Source organism: Hibiscus syriacus, unplaced genomic scaffold (assembly GCF_006381635.1).
Source record: "Hibiscus syriacus cultivar Baekdansim isolate YM2019G1 unplaced genomic scaffold, ASM638163v2 tig00112523_pilon, whole genome shotgun sequence".
Lineage (NCBI taxonomy): Eukaryota > Viridiplantae > Streptophyta > Magnoliopsida > Malvales > Malvaceae > Hibiscus > Hibiscus syriacus.
In genome coordinates, this window is record NW_024063355.1 from 323,869 (window position 1) to 337,453 (window position 13,585).

The 13,585-nt window shown below is 33.9% G+C and overlaps 3 protein-coding genes across 3 annotated transcripts; 1 reads left to right on the plus strand and 2 right to left on the minus strand.

Annotated features, from left to right (window-relative positions):
* On the minus strand, positions 1-2,673 carry LOC120181451 (pentatricopeptide repeat-containing protein At2g18940, chloroplastic-like). Its single transcript, XM_039186574.1, has one exon. It carries the CDS (start codon positions 2,514-2,516, stop codon positions 48-50), a length of 2,469 nt encoding a protein of 822 aa, XP_039042505.1. The 5' UTR covers positions 2,517-2,673; the 3' UTR covers positions 1-47.
* A 743-nt stretch (positions 2,674-3,416) lies between these two features.
* On the minus strand, positions 3,417-6,294 carry LOC120181251 (nucleolar protein 56-like). The gene is made up of 8 exons (XM_039186421.1): positions 5,937-6,294; positions 5,376-5,590; positions 5,119-5,276; positions 4,802-4,989; positions 4,446-4,698; positions 4,103-4,251; positions 3,895-4,029; positions 3,417-3,736 (listed from the first exon to the last, which is right to left on the minus strand). Exons 1-8 carry the CDS (start codon positions 6,139-6,141, stop codon positions 3,432-3,434), a joined length of 1,608 nt encoding a protein of 535 aa, XP_039042352.1. The 5' UTR covers positions 6,142-6,294; the 3' UTR covers positions 3,417-3,431.
* Positions 6,295-10,546: 4,252 nt separating this feature from the next.
* Positions 10,547-11,100, plus strand: LOC120181274 (putative calcium-binding protein CML19). The gene has a single exon (XM_039186440.1). The coding sequence runs from the start codon at positions 10,678-10,680 to the stop codon at positions 11,098-11,100; it is 423 nt and encodes a 140-aa protein (XP_039042371.1). The 5' UTR covers positions 10,547-10,677.
* The last annotated feature ends 2,485 nt before the right edge of the window (positions 11,101-13,585 follow it).

Sequence of the window (13,585 nt, forward strand, 5' to 3'; positions counted from 1 at the left end):
GTTATTAAACAATAAAAACTGAAATACAAAGTGCTTACTTTGTGAAGTTATGAATCCAGATTCTCCCGAACACGAAAAGCTAACCGCTCGATAGACTGATCATCGAAAGAACCGTCCATCTCCTTAATTTTGGACACAAAGTCCATGGCTTCTTTGTATCTTCTTGCTTTACAGTAGCCATCCACCACAATCTTGAAGGTGAGTTCATTGGGTCTGCAGTTGTGCTGAATCATATGGTGAATAACGTCATCCATTTCGGCAAACATTCCCTGTGCGGCGTAACCTGCCACAAACGTGTTGTAAGTAAAAATACAAGGCAGAATTCCTTTCGTCGTCATTTCTGAAAGAATTCTTATGGCCTCCTGCATCAACCCTTTCCTGCAAAACCCTTTTATCACAGTGTTGTATGACACGACGTCTGGTTTTCCACCGGACTTTTGTAATCCTTTGAGGATTTCTTCAGCTTTCCAACACTCTCCCACTCGGGCATACATATCCATCAAGCTGTTGTAGGTCACAAGATCAGGTGTCAACCCACTTTCGCGAATCATGTGTAGCAACTTGTGGGCCCTTTCATGCATGTTGTTCTTCGAAAAAACAGAGAGCATTGAATTGAATAAAACCAAATCAAGTTTGTATCCATTTTTCTGTAATTCACGAAATGCTCTCTCCATACCCTCTACTGCTCTACATCTGCAGTTTGCCAGAACAAGAGTTCTTAACAGCATCCAGCTAGGATAGATATGACCATCGCTAATTTCTTTCTCAATCTTCTCTATTCCTTTCACATTCCCTCCCTTGGCATAACATTGAAGCATCAAAGAGTATGAGGTTTCACTAGGCCTGAAACCCTTATTCTTCATGTCTAGAATGACGGATTCCGCTGCTTTCCAGTCCCCCCTTCTAGCTAAAGCATTGAGAAGAGCATTGTAAGTTGTAACACACGGTGTGAACCCTACTCTAATCATCTCCTTGTACATTTTCGTAGCATCAATATCCACCCCACACCGGCCATAGGCACTAATCAAAGTGTTGAATGTGTCTCTATCAGGCTCAAAACCACAGTTCTTCATCTCCCGAAAGACTCGATTGACATACTTGTGCATTCCCTTATTACCACACATGGCAAGCATTGTATTCCATGTAATACGGTTAGGGAAACAACCACTTTCTTTCATGTCACAGAGTATCATTATCATCTCATCAGATCGTGACTTCTTCCCTAACATCCCAACCACTGCATTATAAGTACATACATTAGGGACACAACCCGATTCTTTCATCCTATGGAACAATCTCAAACCCTTGTCTTCCTTTCCAGCTTTACCATACGCATTGATGAGAGTAGTGTATGTGATAGCATTTGGCCTTACACCATTCTTCGTCATTGTTTCAATAACTGCAGCCCCTTCATCGTAAAACCCAGCCCTCACATAAGCAGCTACAAGTTCATTATATGTCACAGAGTCAGCTGGGCAGTTGTTATCCTCCATTTCCTTCAAAATGCTTACGGCCTCCGAGTAGACCCCTGCCTTCCCAAACACCTGCAGTAAAGCATTGTAGGTTACCGTCCCGGGTACATAGCCCTGCGACTTCAATCCAGAAAAGAACTCTTTTGCTTCATTCAACAATCCTTCTCTCCCACAAGCTGATATCACAGTACTGCAAGTAAACTCATCAAACTTAAGTCCTTTGCTTCTGATTTCATCCAAAAGTCCTAAAATCTTATTCCAAGACCGACCCATCCTACCATAAACATCAAGTATGACATTATAGGTGACTAAGGTAGGAGAAAGGCCCATCTCCTTCATCTTCTCAAACATGGATATTGCCCTTTTGTATTTCCCTGACCGTGAATATGCATGAAGAATGGTAGTATAAGCTCGAACATCGAGCGAGTATTCCTCTATGTGAATTAAATCAAACAGCTTCAACGCAATTGCATACTGCGACTCTCTCCCTAGAATTCTAACCATTAGTTCAACAATCTGATTGTCTAGTTTAACATTACGGGAGCCTATGTCTGAAACTACCCATTGAAACAACACGAGAGCTCTTCCCCAATCCCCTGAAAGGTCTAAACCCTTCAACAGACTACACATATCAATTTGAAGAAGCTCAAACTTAACAGAATCAAAGAAATCAGGCAAGGCGTTCAAAGGCTGTTCCTTTATGGAATTAAGCATAAGCATACCCTTCCTTGTCAAAAATTCAAGCGACCCATCACCGGATTGAGCTCCCTCTTCCTCTCCACTGTTGTCTAACTGAAGCTTTGAAGTAGATTGTGAAGAAATGTAAAGGGGATGGGAAGGGGGATTAATTGGTTTGGGGTTGTGGGGAGTGGTGGTGGGTGATGAAGAAAAGTGAAGGAGGTGCTGGAGAAGAGAGTCCAGAGGGACTGAAGGTGGAGAGTGAGAATGAGATTGAGGGAGTGTTACGGAGCTGAATTTGACGGGCTTGCTTGATTGAGGTGGTTTCGGGTAAGGAGGTTTATTGGGAAAGAGAGCGCCCTCCATTGATTCTGTGAGAAGAAATTGGGTTGTAGGGAGGTTTAGAGAAGAAGGGTTGAAATTGAATGGAATAGATAGATTAGTTGAAGGAATGGTTGGTTGAAGATGGAATTTGGGTACAGAACAAAGGAATCGGCTCAAACATTTTGTTATCTTCCGTCTCTCAATGGCCACTCAATTATGATCCCTCCTGCCGCCGATGCGCTATCTGTTCGCATTCAAAATTATGACCCCCTCCTTAAAAAAAAAAAAAAAAAATTCACAAAATAAGTGTTATTCTAATTTGAATAATTGAAAAAATATACTTTTTTATGTCAATTAAAGCTACTCATATGTGAAACGAAATGTTGTTATTTTTAAAAGCTTGAAATTTAAATATCAAGAATATTAGAATATTAATCTTCAATGTTAAATGATTGAAAATTAATTTTAAATAAATTTTACGTTGTCCTTGTCTAGACTAATAAAAAACTACTTAACATTTTACCAATTTAATTTAAGACTTAAAAAACAAACGCAACAAATGATAAAAATCATAATATTTTTTATATTTGAAACTGAAGATAACCTAAAATGTTACATTTTTCAAGCTACCTTGAATTTGATTATCTCCTTCATAAAAAAAATCATCTGCAATTGGATTGATTGATTGATTTTAAAAATGTTTCTTGTGTGTTAAACATGTGAATGGAGGCTTCGATTTAGGCCATCAATGACAAACATGTAATCATATGACAACTCGGACAAGTGTTTCATAAAATTTGAGCCAAACTTTGAAGAAGCCCAACTCAAATTCCACTCATTGTCTGAAATACTATTTCCAAAATCAAAGACTTCCGAAACCTAGAAGTTAATAGAATTTTCAAAATAAAACAACTATTAGCATTTGATTATATGAATTTCAGAAAATAGAGATTAGATTCACTCTTGGGTCTTCTTCTTCTTCTTCTTCTTCTTCTTCTTGGTTTCATCTGTAGCTGCTTCATCTTTACTCTTCTTTTTCTTCTTCTTGGCTGTTCCTTCATCCTCGTTTGCTCCATTTGTCTTCTCCTCTTCGTGACCCATCTCTTCCTCCATCTTCCGTTTCTCTTTTTTCTTCTCCGATTTAGATTCCTCCGGGGCATCTCCATTTGTAGCAGCAGCTGGGGCATCATTGGTTTTTGATTTCTTTTTCTTGCTTTTCTTTGCAGAGGTTTCATCAGGCTGCATTTCTTCCATCTCCGTATCTGTACAAGACATGCAGTAAAATAATCGATAAGAATGTCATACACAGAAAGAGAAGACGTGCGGCATGATCAACCTCCAGTAAAAAACAATGAGTTCAGCATATCGAATCAAAGACTTGGATGCGAAGTATTGTAAACGGAGTCATAGATCGGTGTACCTTTGCTCTGAGTACTTTCAATCGCAGATTTCATCACATCAATGTTTTTTCGAGGTGCAACGCCCTTGTCATAGAATTCAAGTCGTTCCTCCACTTGTTCCCGCAGTTTCTCCCCAAAAACAGTGCTGCCCCTCTCTGAAAACAAGACAATCGACATGTATTACAGGGAAAAACATGCAGTGTAAGAGAAAAGAAGATAAAAGATTACCTGCAAAACAATCTATACGAGATGCAATTGAACACTTATTTGCAAGATAGCGTGCCATTCTGCCCTTGTTTTTTGCAGATGCTCGACCAATGAAAGATGAATGGAAAATTAGACCATACTTGGGTGTGTTTCCACGTGTTTTTAGTGCCCTGAAGCCAGTAAGCAACGAGTGAAGCAAAATCTTAAAACATACGATTAGGGGAAAAGTCTAGATAAGAGCATGCACTTGGATTAGTATACAGGATTTTAAAAGAAGCATTGGTTCAAAGAGGGCCTAAATTAGCGTTCCATATGTTTCCATACTGAATCACTTCATAAGAATAGAGAGTAAGAAGCAAACTACCTGAAGAGGGCCTTCTCTGCACCAAGAATCTGAAGAGTTGAAGAGGGGCACTTAGCCAAATTTGTGAGACTACCGGCATGAGATATCAAACGGGCCCCGACAACTTCCCCAATCAATGATGCCAAATTTGGTGCAATGTCATTCATCTTAGTCACGAGATAGTCATAAAGATTTTTTCTGTACTCGGCAAGATCCATTACCCTCTGAGCAAAAAGCTGAACATTAATCAAATCAACTGGGGTCAAATCCTGTCCTGCAAAATGAGTACGAAATGAGTATGAGAAAAGGAAAAGGTAATTAGGATTATGTGGAGGAAAAAAAAAGGTTGAACTGAAACATAAATGCAAGAGGTGTACCCATTGAAGCTTTGCCAGCTTCTACAATTTCTTTTGCTTTGTCCTCATCCCCGAGTATCTCAGTTAAGGCAGGGAAATGTTCTTCAGACAACTTCGACTTGTCCTCTATAAGCTTTGCAACTCTAGCATACAGATAATTATCATTGACAATCTTTACCAACTCGGGGAAATGCCAAGAGTACCATTCCCTGCAGGAAGAAATCAACCAGGGGATAATTGTTATATAAAATGATGCCAGTGAAACATCTGTGCTAACTAGTTAAGAACACTCATTAAACTAAAAACGTTGCTAGCTTCAGGGTCAAGTGAATACGAACCTCACTCTCATGGAAAAGGAATTGATATCCTTGTCAAGAGTATCAAGAAGGAAAATAGCTTGAATAACCATATTGTCAACTCGATTGACATTGAACTTAACCTTCGCTCTACTGTAACTGTGCGCCAAACCGAGCTGAGCTTTCTCTAAGTCCCCAGACTACCATGTTTAAGAAGAGACGTGAAGAACAACTCAAAACAAATGAAAAAAATATACACTTGTAGCCATCTTGTTGAAAACATAAATAAATATGCAAACCTTTAGGTCCTTGATAAAATTATCGAAATGCAATCGCACACCGCGAAGAAGCTCGAGGACAAACTCCCCACTCTGACATGGAAGTTTAGTTGTCTCAGAGATGTGGGAACCAAGCTTAGGCTCTGCAACTCCCAAGCTGAACTTTGGCTTCTTGCCTTCCTTCACTTTTGGGAGATTCAGCTCCAAAAAACTCCTCAACTCATCAGTCATAAGCCCTGCCAAATGAAAACAAACATAACCCAATAGTTAACCTTACCTGAAAAACAAGCAAACTCATTTCAAATGTTTCATACAGCGACACTAATTCGATTAGTTCAGAATGATTATTAAGCATTAAAACTTTAAGAGGAAAGTATCTTCATCAGATATCACAAAAATCAGCAAATGAAAATGGGAAAAAAACCCTTTATTTCTAGTATCCCAATAACCCACCGAGTAAACACGATAACTAATATAAAAGAGCAACTAAAGCTTTGCAATGTTGAACTAACAGATGCCTTTGCAGAAGTAATACATATCCATAAAAAATAATCTTGAAGAAAAGGTAAAATATTATGATACCTTCGGAAACAGAATTGCATTGATTGAGACCATCGAGAGCGGACTCAAAAGGCTGAAACGCAGTGAGTTGGACCACTTTACCAAACCGGTTCAGATCCGAAACGGAGTTCCTGACGGCCTCTGTATTCTGACCGATTTCATCGAGCCCGTGAGCTTGGAACAGCGCGTACCCGGAAGACGACTCGAACAACAAGTAGAGAGCCATTGAAGAAAGGCTCCAAAAACCCAAACCACAGTGAAGAGAGAGCTTTGTTAGCTTCAAAAACAATCAAAGCTAACTGAAATAGGCGTGTCTTGTTGTCTAGGGTTTGGGAAATGAGAGAGACTAAAGAGACATGGAAGTCGGAACTAGGGTTTAAGGCTCTCAGGCTTTTATACCGCCTGCAATTCTTTTCCAAAACTTCGGATTAGACCTTGTTTGTTTTTTATTTGTACAGTCTAGTCCTTATTGCTTGCAATTCACTTTATAATAACTTTTAAGATAAACTATAACCATAGCCACTTAATTATTGTTTATTTTTATTTTGTACACTGATATTTTAATTTTATCAAATAAATCACTTAACTGTTTAAGTGTTGCCAACTAAACATATGTCATTAATATTTAACATAGTAACTAACGGGGTAGTTAAAAATTGATATAATTGCAAGTTATCATTACTCACACATTTATCAATTTGATCATAACTTTAATTTAAGGGTAAAGTATAATAATGGTCACTGAACTTTTTTAAAGCTTTCATTTAGGTCTTCCAACTTTTAAAACTTGCAATACAGTCTTCCAACATTTATTCCGTTTGCAATATGGTCCCGACGTTACATTGCCGTTAGTACATTTGCAATATGGTCACTGAAACTTTTCGGGCTCTTGCATTTAGGTCCCCAACTTTTAAAACTTGCAACACAGTCCTCAATTTCATTCTAAACCCCAAATTCCTTTTCGATCTTGAATTTCCTTTAGAAAATTTATTCATCGAAGGAGATAGATCTATTCAAGGTGCATTTACTTATTTTTATCGTGTTTGTTTATGTAAAATACTTCTAGTTTACAATTCAATGAAAAATGCTTAAAATATATAAATGACCTTTAATTACATGATATTATTTTATAAAGTCTCACCAACTATTAAAAGTTACAAAATGATGTCTTAAGAGTTTTGTTTTATCAAGTCTCCGACTATTAAAAGCTACATAATGATCACATTATTATTCGTATGTTCAAAGTTGTCTCTTTATATTAAAAAAGTAATGGTCGTTTGAACCAGACACTAGCCCTTTGAATGAAATATGATGAAATATGTTCAACATCCGTAAAATTTTCAAGTTAAAAAATTGTTTATACAAAAAAACGAAGCTCCTTTATTTTTGAAAGAAAACAAATATACAAATAAATTTACAAACTTAACTAAAATATTTCATTATTTATATGCCCACTTAAGTAATCGTTTATCGTACTCGAATGATTCATTGAGACTCTTCCATTAATGTTGATATCCTACCACGAATAAAGAAACTTGTAACGTGCACACAAAAGCAATCTAGACGTTTAGCTTATAAAATTCAATAGTATACATTTAGTCTATACTATTTTATGAGGTTCACATACATAAACGTGCTTGTTAAATATGAGCATGTACGCATTAAGTATAAAGATCTATAATCCTTAATTAATTATTAGGGATTATCATACTTACGCAAGTACAAAGAGTAGCATATTTCAAATCAAATAGGTACATACTAAAGTTTTATAATCCTTAATTAATTATGAACATGCGCATTAAGTATAAAGATCTATAGTCATTAATTAATTATTAGGGATTATCATACTGAAATTGTTATTTTATTCATGAACTTAATGACTTTATTTGGAAGGAATTTCATGGGGTTTTTATTATTTAGTATCTGAATTTCTAAAGTTTATTCTCTCTTTTATTTCTCTTATAATAAGTTTTGTAGGATATATCTATAAGCTTTGATTTTATAAGACTATGATATAACAATATTTAAGATAATTTTTTCATATCTATTTTCTAAGGAAATTCGAGATCGAAAATGAATTTGGGGTTTAGAATGAAATTGAGGACTGTGTTGCAAGTTTTAAAAGTTGGGGGACCTAAATGCAAGCACCTAAAAAGTTCAGCGACCATATTGCAAACGTACCAATGGCAGTGTAACATCGGGGACCATATTGCAAACGGAATAAATGTTGGAGGACTGTATTGCAAGTTTTAAAAGTTGGGGGACCTAAATGAAAGCTTTAGAAAAGTTCAGTGACCATTCCTATACTTTGCCCTTAATTGAATTAAAAAAAATGTATATTATTCAATGATACCATATTTCATCATCTTATTGGATAATGAAAAATAAGTTCTAGAGTTTATGAGAGTTCAAACATAGGTTTGTGGAAGAAACGTGAAGCACCCTTATTACTAGGTTAAGTATCATTTATTAGTTATGATTTACATAAGGTGTCTATATCTTGTATAATAAAATGTAAAAAAATGAAATAAAAAATATCAAAATCATTAAAGGGGTGGCGATAGAAGTAAACAAATGTGCTGATTGTTTGGCTAAAGGAGGGGAGGAGCATGAGAATGTTAAAAGATCCACAACATGAAGTGAGGCATCTGATAGAAGCATATAAGCGTGGAAATGAAACCCTGAAATTGTAAGCCAAAAAACGGCGTCGCTTTTCAATCCTTTGTACCAAAAAAATAAAATAAAATTTGAATTGACTGATAGATTATATAATGAAAATACTCTACGTGAGATAATAGTATATTGAATTTTATGTATTTGAAGATAATTATTATCAAATTTTTTATATTTTTTAAATTAAAACTTCTTTTTGTTAAATAAAAATATTGAGATAAATATTAAGCATAGATAAGAGAAGGGATGACAACAGGTCATGTTAGGATCAGATTTTTAATCAACTAGTCATAATCTGAAAGTATGTATCGTCTATCCAAACCCAATCAATCCGAAAATTATATATCTTCCATCCGATTTGACCTAACCCAAAACATATATATTTTTCATCCGATTTCGACCCAATTAAATTTTTTAAAGTATAAATCCAACTGAACTTATATAAAATAAGGATTTAATTTAAAAATATATAATTTTAATAAAATCATATTATTTATTTTCACCTTTTATTGAACTCGACATGATGTCACCCCTTAAAATATTCGATCAACTCAATCTAAATTTATTTTTTTTAAAAATCAAATCTTATTAAATTGAACCGAATTAAAACCCATCAATTTCAAGTTAAATTGCGGGCGGTCCACGGGCATGGCTGGTTTCCATTCGATTTATATCATTTTTCTCCGGCGGATAATGCTGGTATGGCGTCCCATCATAAAACCACATAGCGTGGTAAACGTGTCATATAATATATACTTTTTTCTCAAGGCAAATTACTTCATATCTTACATCATTTATCAAAATTCACTATTATAATCAATTTCAAATGTTTACTTCATTTCCATCTTATATTAAACAAAATTAATTCAATATTTGACTCCACATTATATATATGGACGACACGTGTAGATGCACATATTCGTCTTCTATTAATTCCTTGCTAAAATTGGGAATCTTCCTTCCTTCCAATTGGCCATTATATCCGGATTCAATATTAAAACTATTATTTTTATATAATCATTATTATTTAATATATTAATTGACTATTTAAATTTAATAATTCGAAAATTCATTTGTTAAAAAAAACTTAATAAATATTTTATCTTATTAGATTAATCATCATTTAAATTAGGGCAAATACATAAACGATTCTCCGACTATATGATATTACTTTATTGAGCCTTTTGACTATTAAAAGTTACCAAATGGTTTCGACTATAGGATTTTACTTTTTTAAGTCTCTTAACTATTAAAAGTTACAAAATGATCACTCGACTATTCGTCGTATTTCAAACTCGTCTTTTTTCGCTAAAAAATTATGGCAGTTTGAATTGGACATTAACCTGCCGACTAAGATATGATCTAATATGAACCCATAATCTCAAACGACTATCATATCTCAGTCAGCAGATTAACATCCAACTCAAACTACTATCAATTTTTTCAATTAAAAAAAGAGTTTGGAACACAATGAATAGTTAGGTAACCATTTTATAACTTTTAATAGTTGGAAGACTTGAAGAAGCAATGCCTATAATAAAAGGATTGTTTTGTAACTTTTAATAGTAGGATGATTCAATAAAAAAATATTTTATAATCGATTAACCATTTGTGTACTTTATTAATTAAATTAAGTTAATCCAGTTAAAAAAATCTTATATCTAGACTGATCGAACAAATAATTTGATTATTGAATAAATGTATTTAAAGATTAGCATTTGAACATGCTATTATTTTTTGGTTAAAAACAGAAGGAAAATAAAATTGGTTTTGACGGTTAAACGAAATTTTGAAGTATCTTTCGTCCTTGTTTCCTTTGAAGATTCTATTTAAACCAGAAAACAACACCCAGAAATTCAATAATTCAACCCAGTTCCAATGCTTCTTCATCCTCTTTCGTGTTTTGAAGACTTTCCCGGCACTTTCTCGGTAAAATCATAGACAGAGTCTCATTCTATCTATATATAAACTTGGTTTCCCATCACCCATTTCTGCAAATCAAACCCAGAATTCAACTGTTTCATCTTTCTGCAAATTTTCCAGGAATCCCAAAAACTTCCCGTCCATTTCCTTAGTGAAAAAATAAAACATGATGAGAAGCGAACAATACGAACGTGTTCTTCGTTACTTCGACAGAGATGGAGACGGGAAAATCTCGGCATCGGAGCTTAGCCATAGGCTAGCCTTAATGGGCGGCGAACTGAAGTTAACCGAAGCAGAGGTGGCGGTGGAATCGTTGGACTCGGACGGCGACGGGTTATTGGGGTTGGAGGATTTCATAGGGTTGATGGAAGCAGGAGGGGAAGAAGAGAAGATGAATGATTTGAAAGAAGCGTTCGAGATGTACGATGTCGATGGGAACGGGTTCATCTCGCCGAGGGAACTTAAGTCAATGTTGACGAAACTCGGTGAGTTTAAATCCATCGATGAGTGCAAGACGATGATCAAACGATTCGATCTTAATGGCGATGGTGTTATCAGCTTCGAGGAATTCAAGCTGATGATGCAATGACTCCATGGCCGAGTCCGTTGCTTCTTCGATCTATAATTCATCATTGATTTGATATTTGTATTTGATTTTGAATTAATTCTTTCGGATCTCATGTATCTGCAAATATTCATATGAGAACACAATTCTTTAAAAAATAGTTTACATATTAAAAGCTTTTAAAATATTAAATATATTTATATTTGATACTCATCAATATCGAATTAGAGATGTTCATGACTTGGGTTGAGTTGGATCGGTTTTTAGCTCACCCGAATTTAACTTAAGTATAACATCCTCATCTATCATTTGATCCGGGTTTAGAAAACTCTATCTAACCTTTGATTAACCTGATATTTAGGATGAAATTAATATCTAATCCGACATAAAAACATATATATATATATAAAAAGATCAATTATACTATCGTTTTCAAATCGAGTTTTTTACCAACAATTTAAATCTAATTCAAACTCAAATTTGAAAATAGTAATCTTATAGAGTTGGATCAAAATTCTCCGAATTGATTTCAAACATCAATCACTATATCTAATGCTCACGACCAACTCCGAAAAATTCTAACCTAAGTTACACGTTTAATGTTTGAGTGAGACGAATTGAGCGACGTCAGTGATAAATGAATTATTATTATTCGTTGAAGTCTCAGATTTAACCACAAAAATGTCATGAATATAAATATTTAATATCAAATAATTAAAAATTATCTTTAAACATATATTATCTTGTTGTTACTCTATATTAATAAGAAAAAAAGTCCGAGCGGGAAAAACACGGGGAGAAGAGAAGACCTTGATGGAAATAAAGTCGGTCTCCCGCGTTTGCTGCTGCTTCAAATTCAACACAAGTAGCCCATACATATTTTGTAGGTGAAATTTCCGGATAGGTCCTTCTATTATAGGAATATATTCAAATTAATCCTTACGTATTACATGGAATAATTTAATGATTCTATTATAGGGATCCATTCAAAATTGTCTCTCTATAATTAAATCGATCAATTTAGTTATCGTATGTGTGAAGAACATCAGATAATATTAGATTTAATCCTGTTTGACTATTTCTATTGGTATAGATAATAAACTAATCCATTTAATTGTAGGATGAATTTGAACTGATTCTGACAGTAGAAGAATTTGCCAAATACTTTCACTATAATATATATATATATATATATATCAAATTAAATAATAATTACATCATAATTTTAAAAAATTATTAATGATTTGTCGTCATTTAATGTATTAACAAAATTAGTTGACCCTATTCCCATATGTAATGGGTAAGGGGAAGGTAGGATAGTAGGTTGCCCCCAACACCATATTGAGAGCAGCTTCGGAGACCTCCGGCAGTTAGAATTATGAATTACCCACCGTGAAACTCGATCCCACAACCACAATGATAAGAGCCTTGAGCTCTTACCAACTGAGCTGGACGGGCAATTTCATTTAATGTATTAACGGAACATGTAAATGATTAAACACATACGGAGGTAAGAAATCCACCAAACCTATATAAGAAGATTATAATACATTTCATTTGTTTGTTGACCTAGGAATGGAGCTTTATAAACTAGAAGGTCAAAACATACAGCAGCTCTGCCGAAGCTTCCAATGTCGATATGTCATTGTATACGTTCTCAGTACAAAATTATGTATAATTTTTTGGGTTAATACAATTTTAGGTGTCTAAACTATATTTTAAATTGGCTGTTGGTGTTTAAAAAAACGTTGAAAATAGGTGTCTAATACTTTCTCCGTTACACTTTTAGGTGTTTTCTGTTACAAATTATCAAGTAACACATGTCACATCTATTTTTAAAAAATTATTTTAAATAATTTTTATTTAAAAATATAAATATGACACGTGTCACTTAACGAGTTTTTTGACAGTAGACACCTAAAAGTGTAACGAAAAACATTAGACATCTATTTTTAGCGAAAAAAATATTAGACACTAAAAATCAATTTGAGGTATAGTTTAAGCACCTAAAAGTATATTAATCCCTAATTTTTTAGGTTTTCTTATTATATGTATAATATCATATTAGATGACATGGTTTTGCAAATGACATCAAAGATTACGAAGTGATTGTGGTATAGGTTGTTTTGATGGTGGAATGGTATGAGAAGTTTGAAGCTTTAATTTCCACATTTTCATATTATTGAAATGTTGTGATAATTGGAAAGATAACATATAGTAAAATAAGAAGATAAAATATTAAAATATTTAAATTTAAAAAAGAAAATTAAATATAAGTGAGAAAAAACCATTACACGGATTTGTGCCTTAACAATAATTTTAATGTATTTCAACTATTTATAGAGTTATATTTGTTGACAAATTTTTTTTTAATATTACATTAAAATTTTGTCAGTATAATTTTTTTTGCCATTGGTTAAAAGTAAAATGAAAAAGTGATAGTAGATTTGACATATATAATTTGTTTCTTATATTGATTATGCATGTAGTTTTAAGATATATGTTTGAT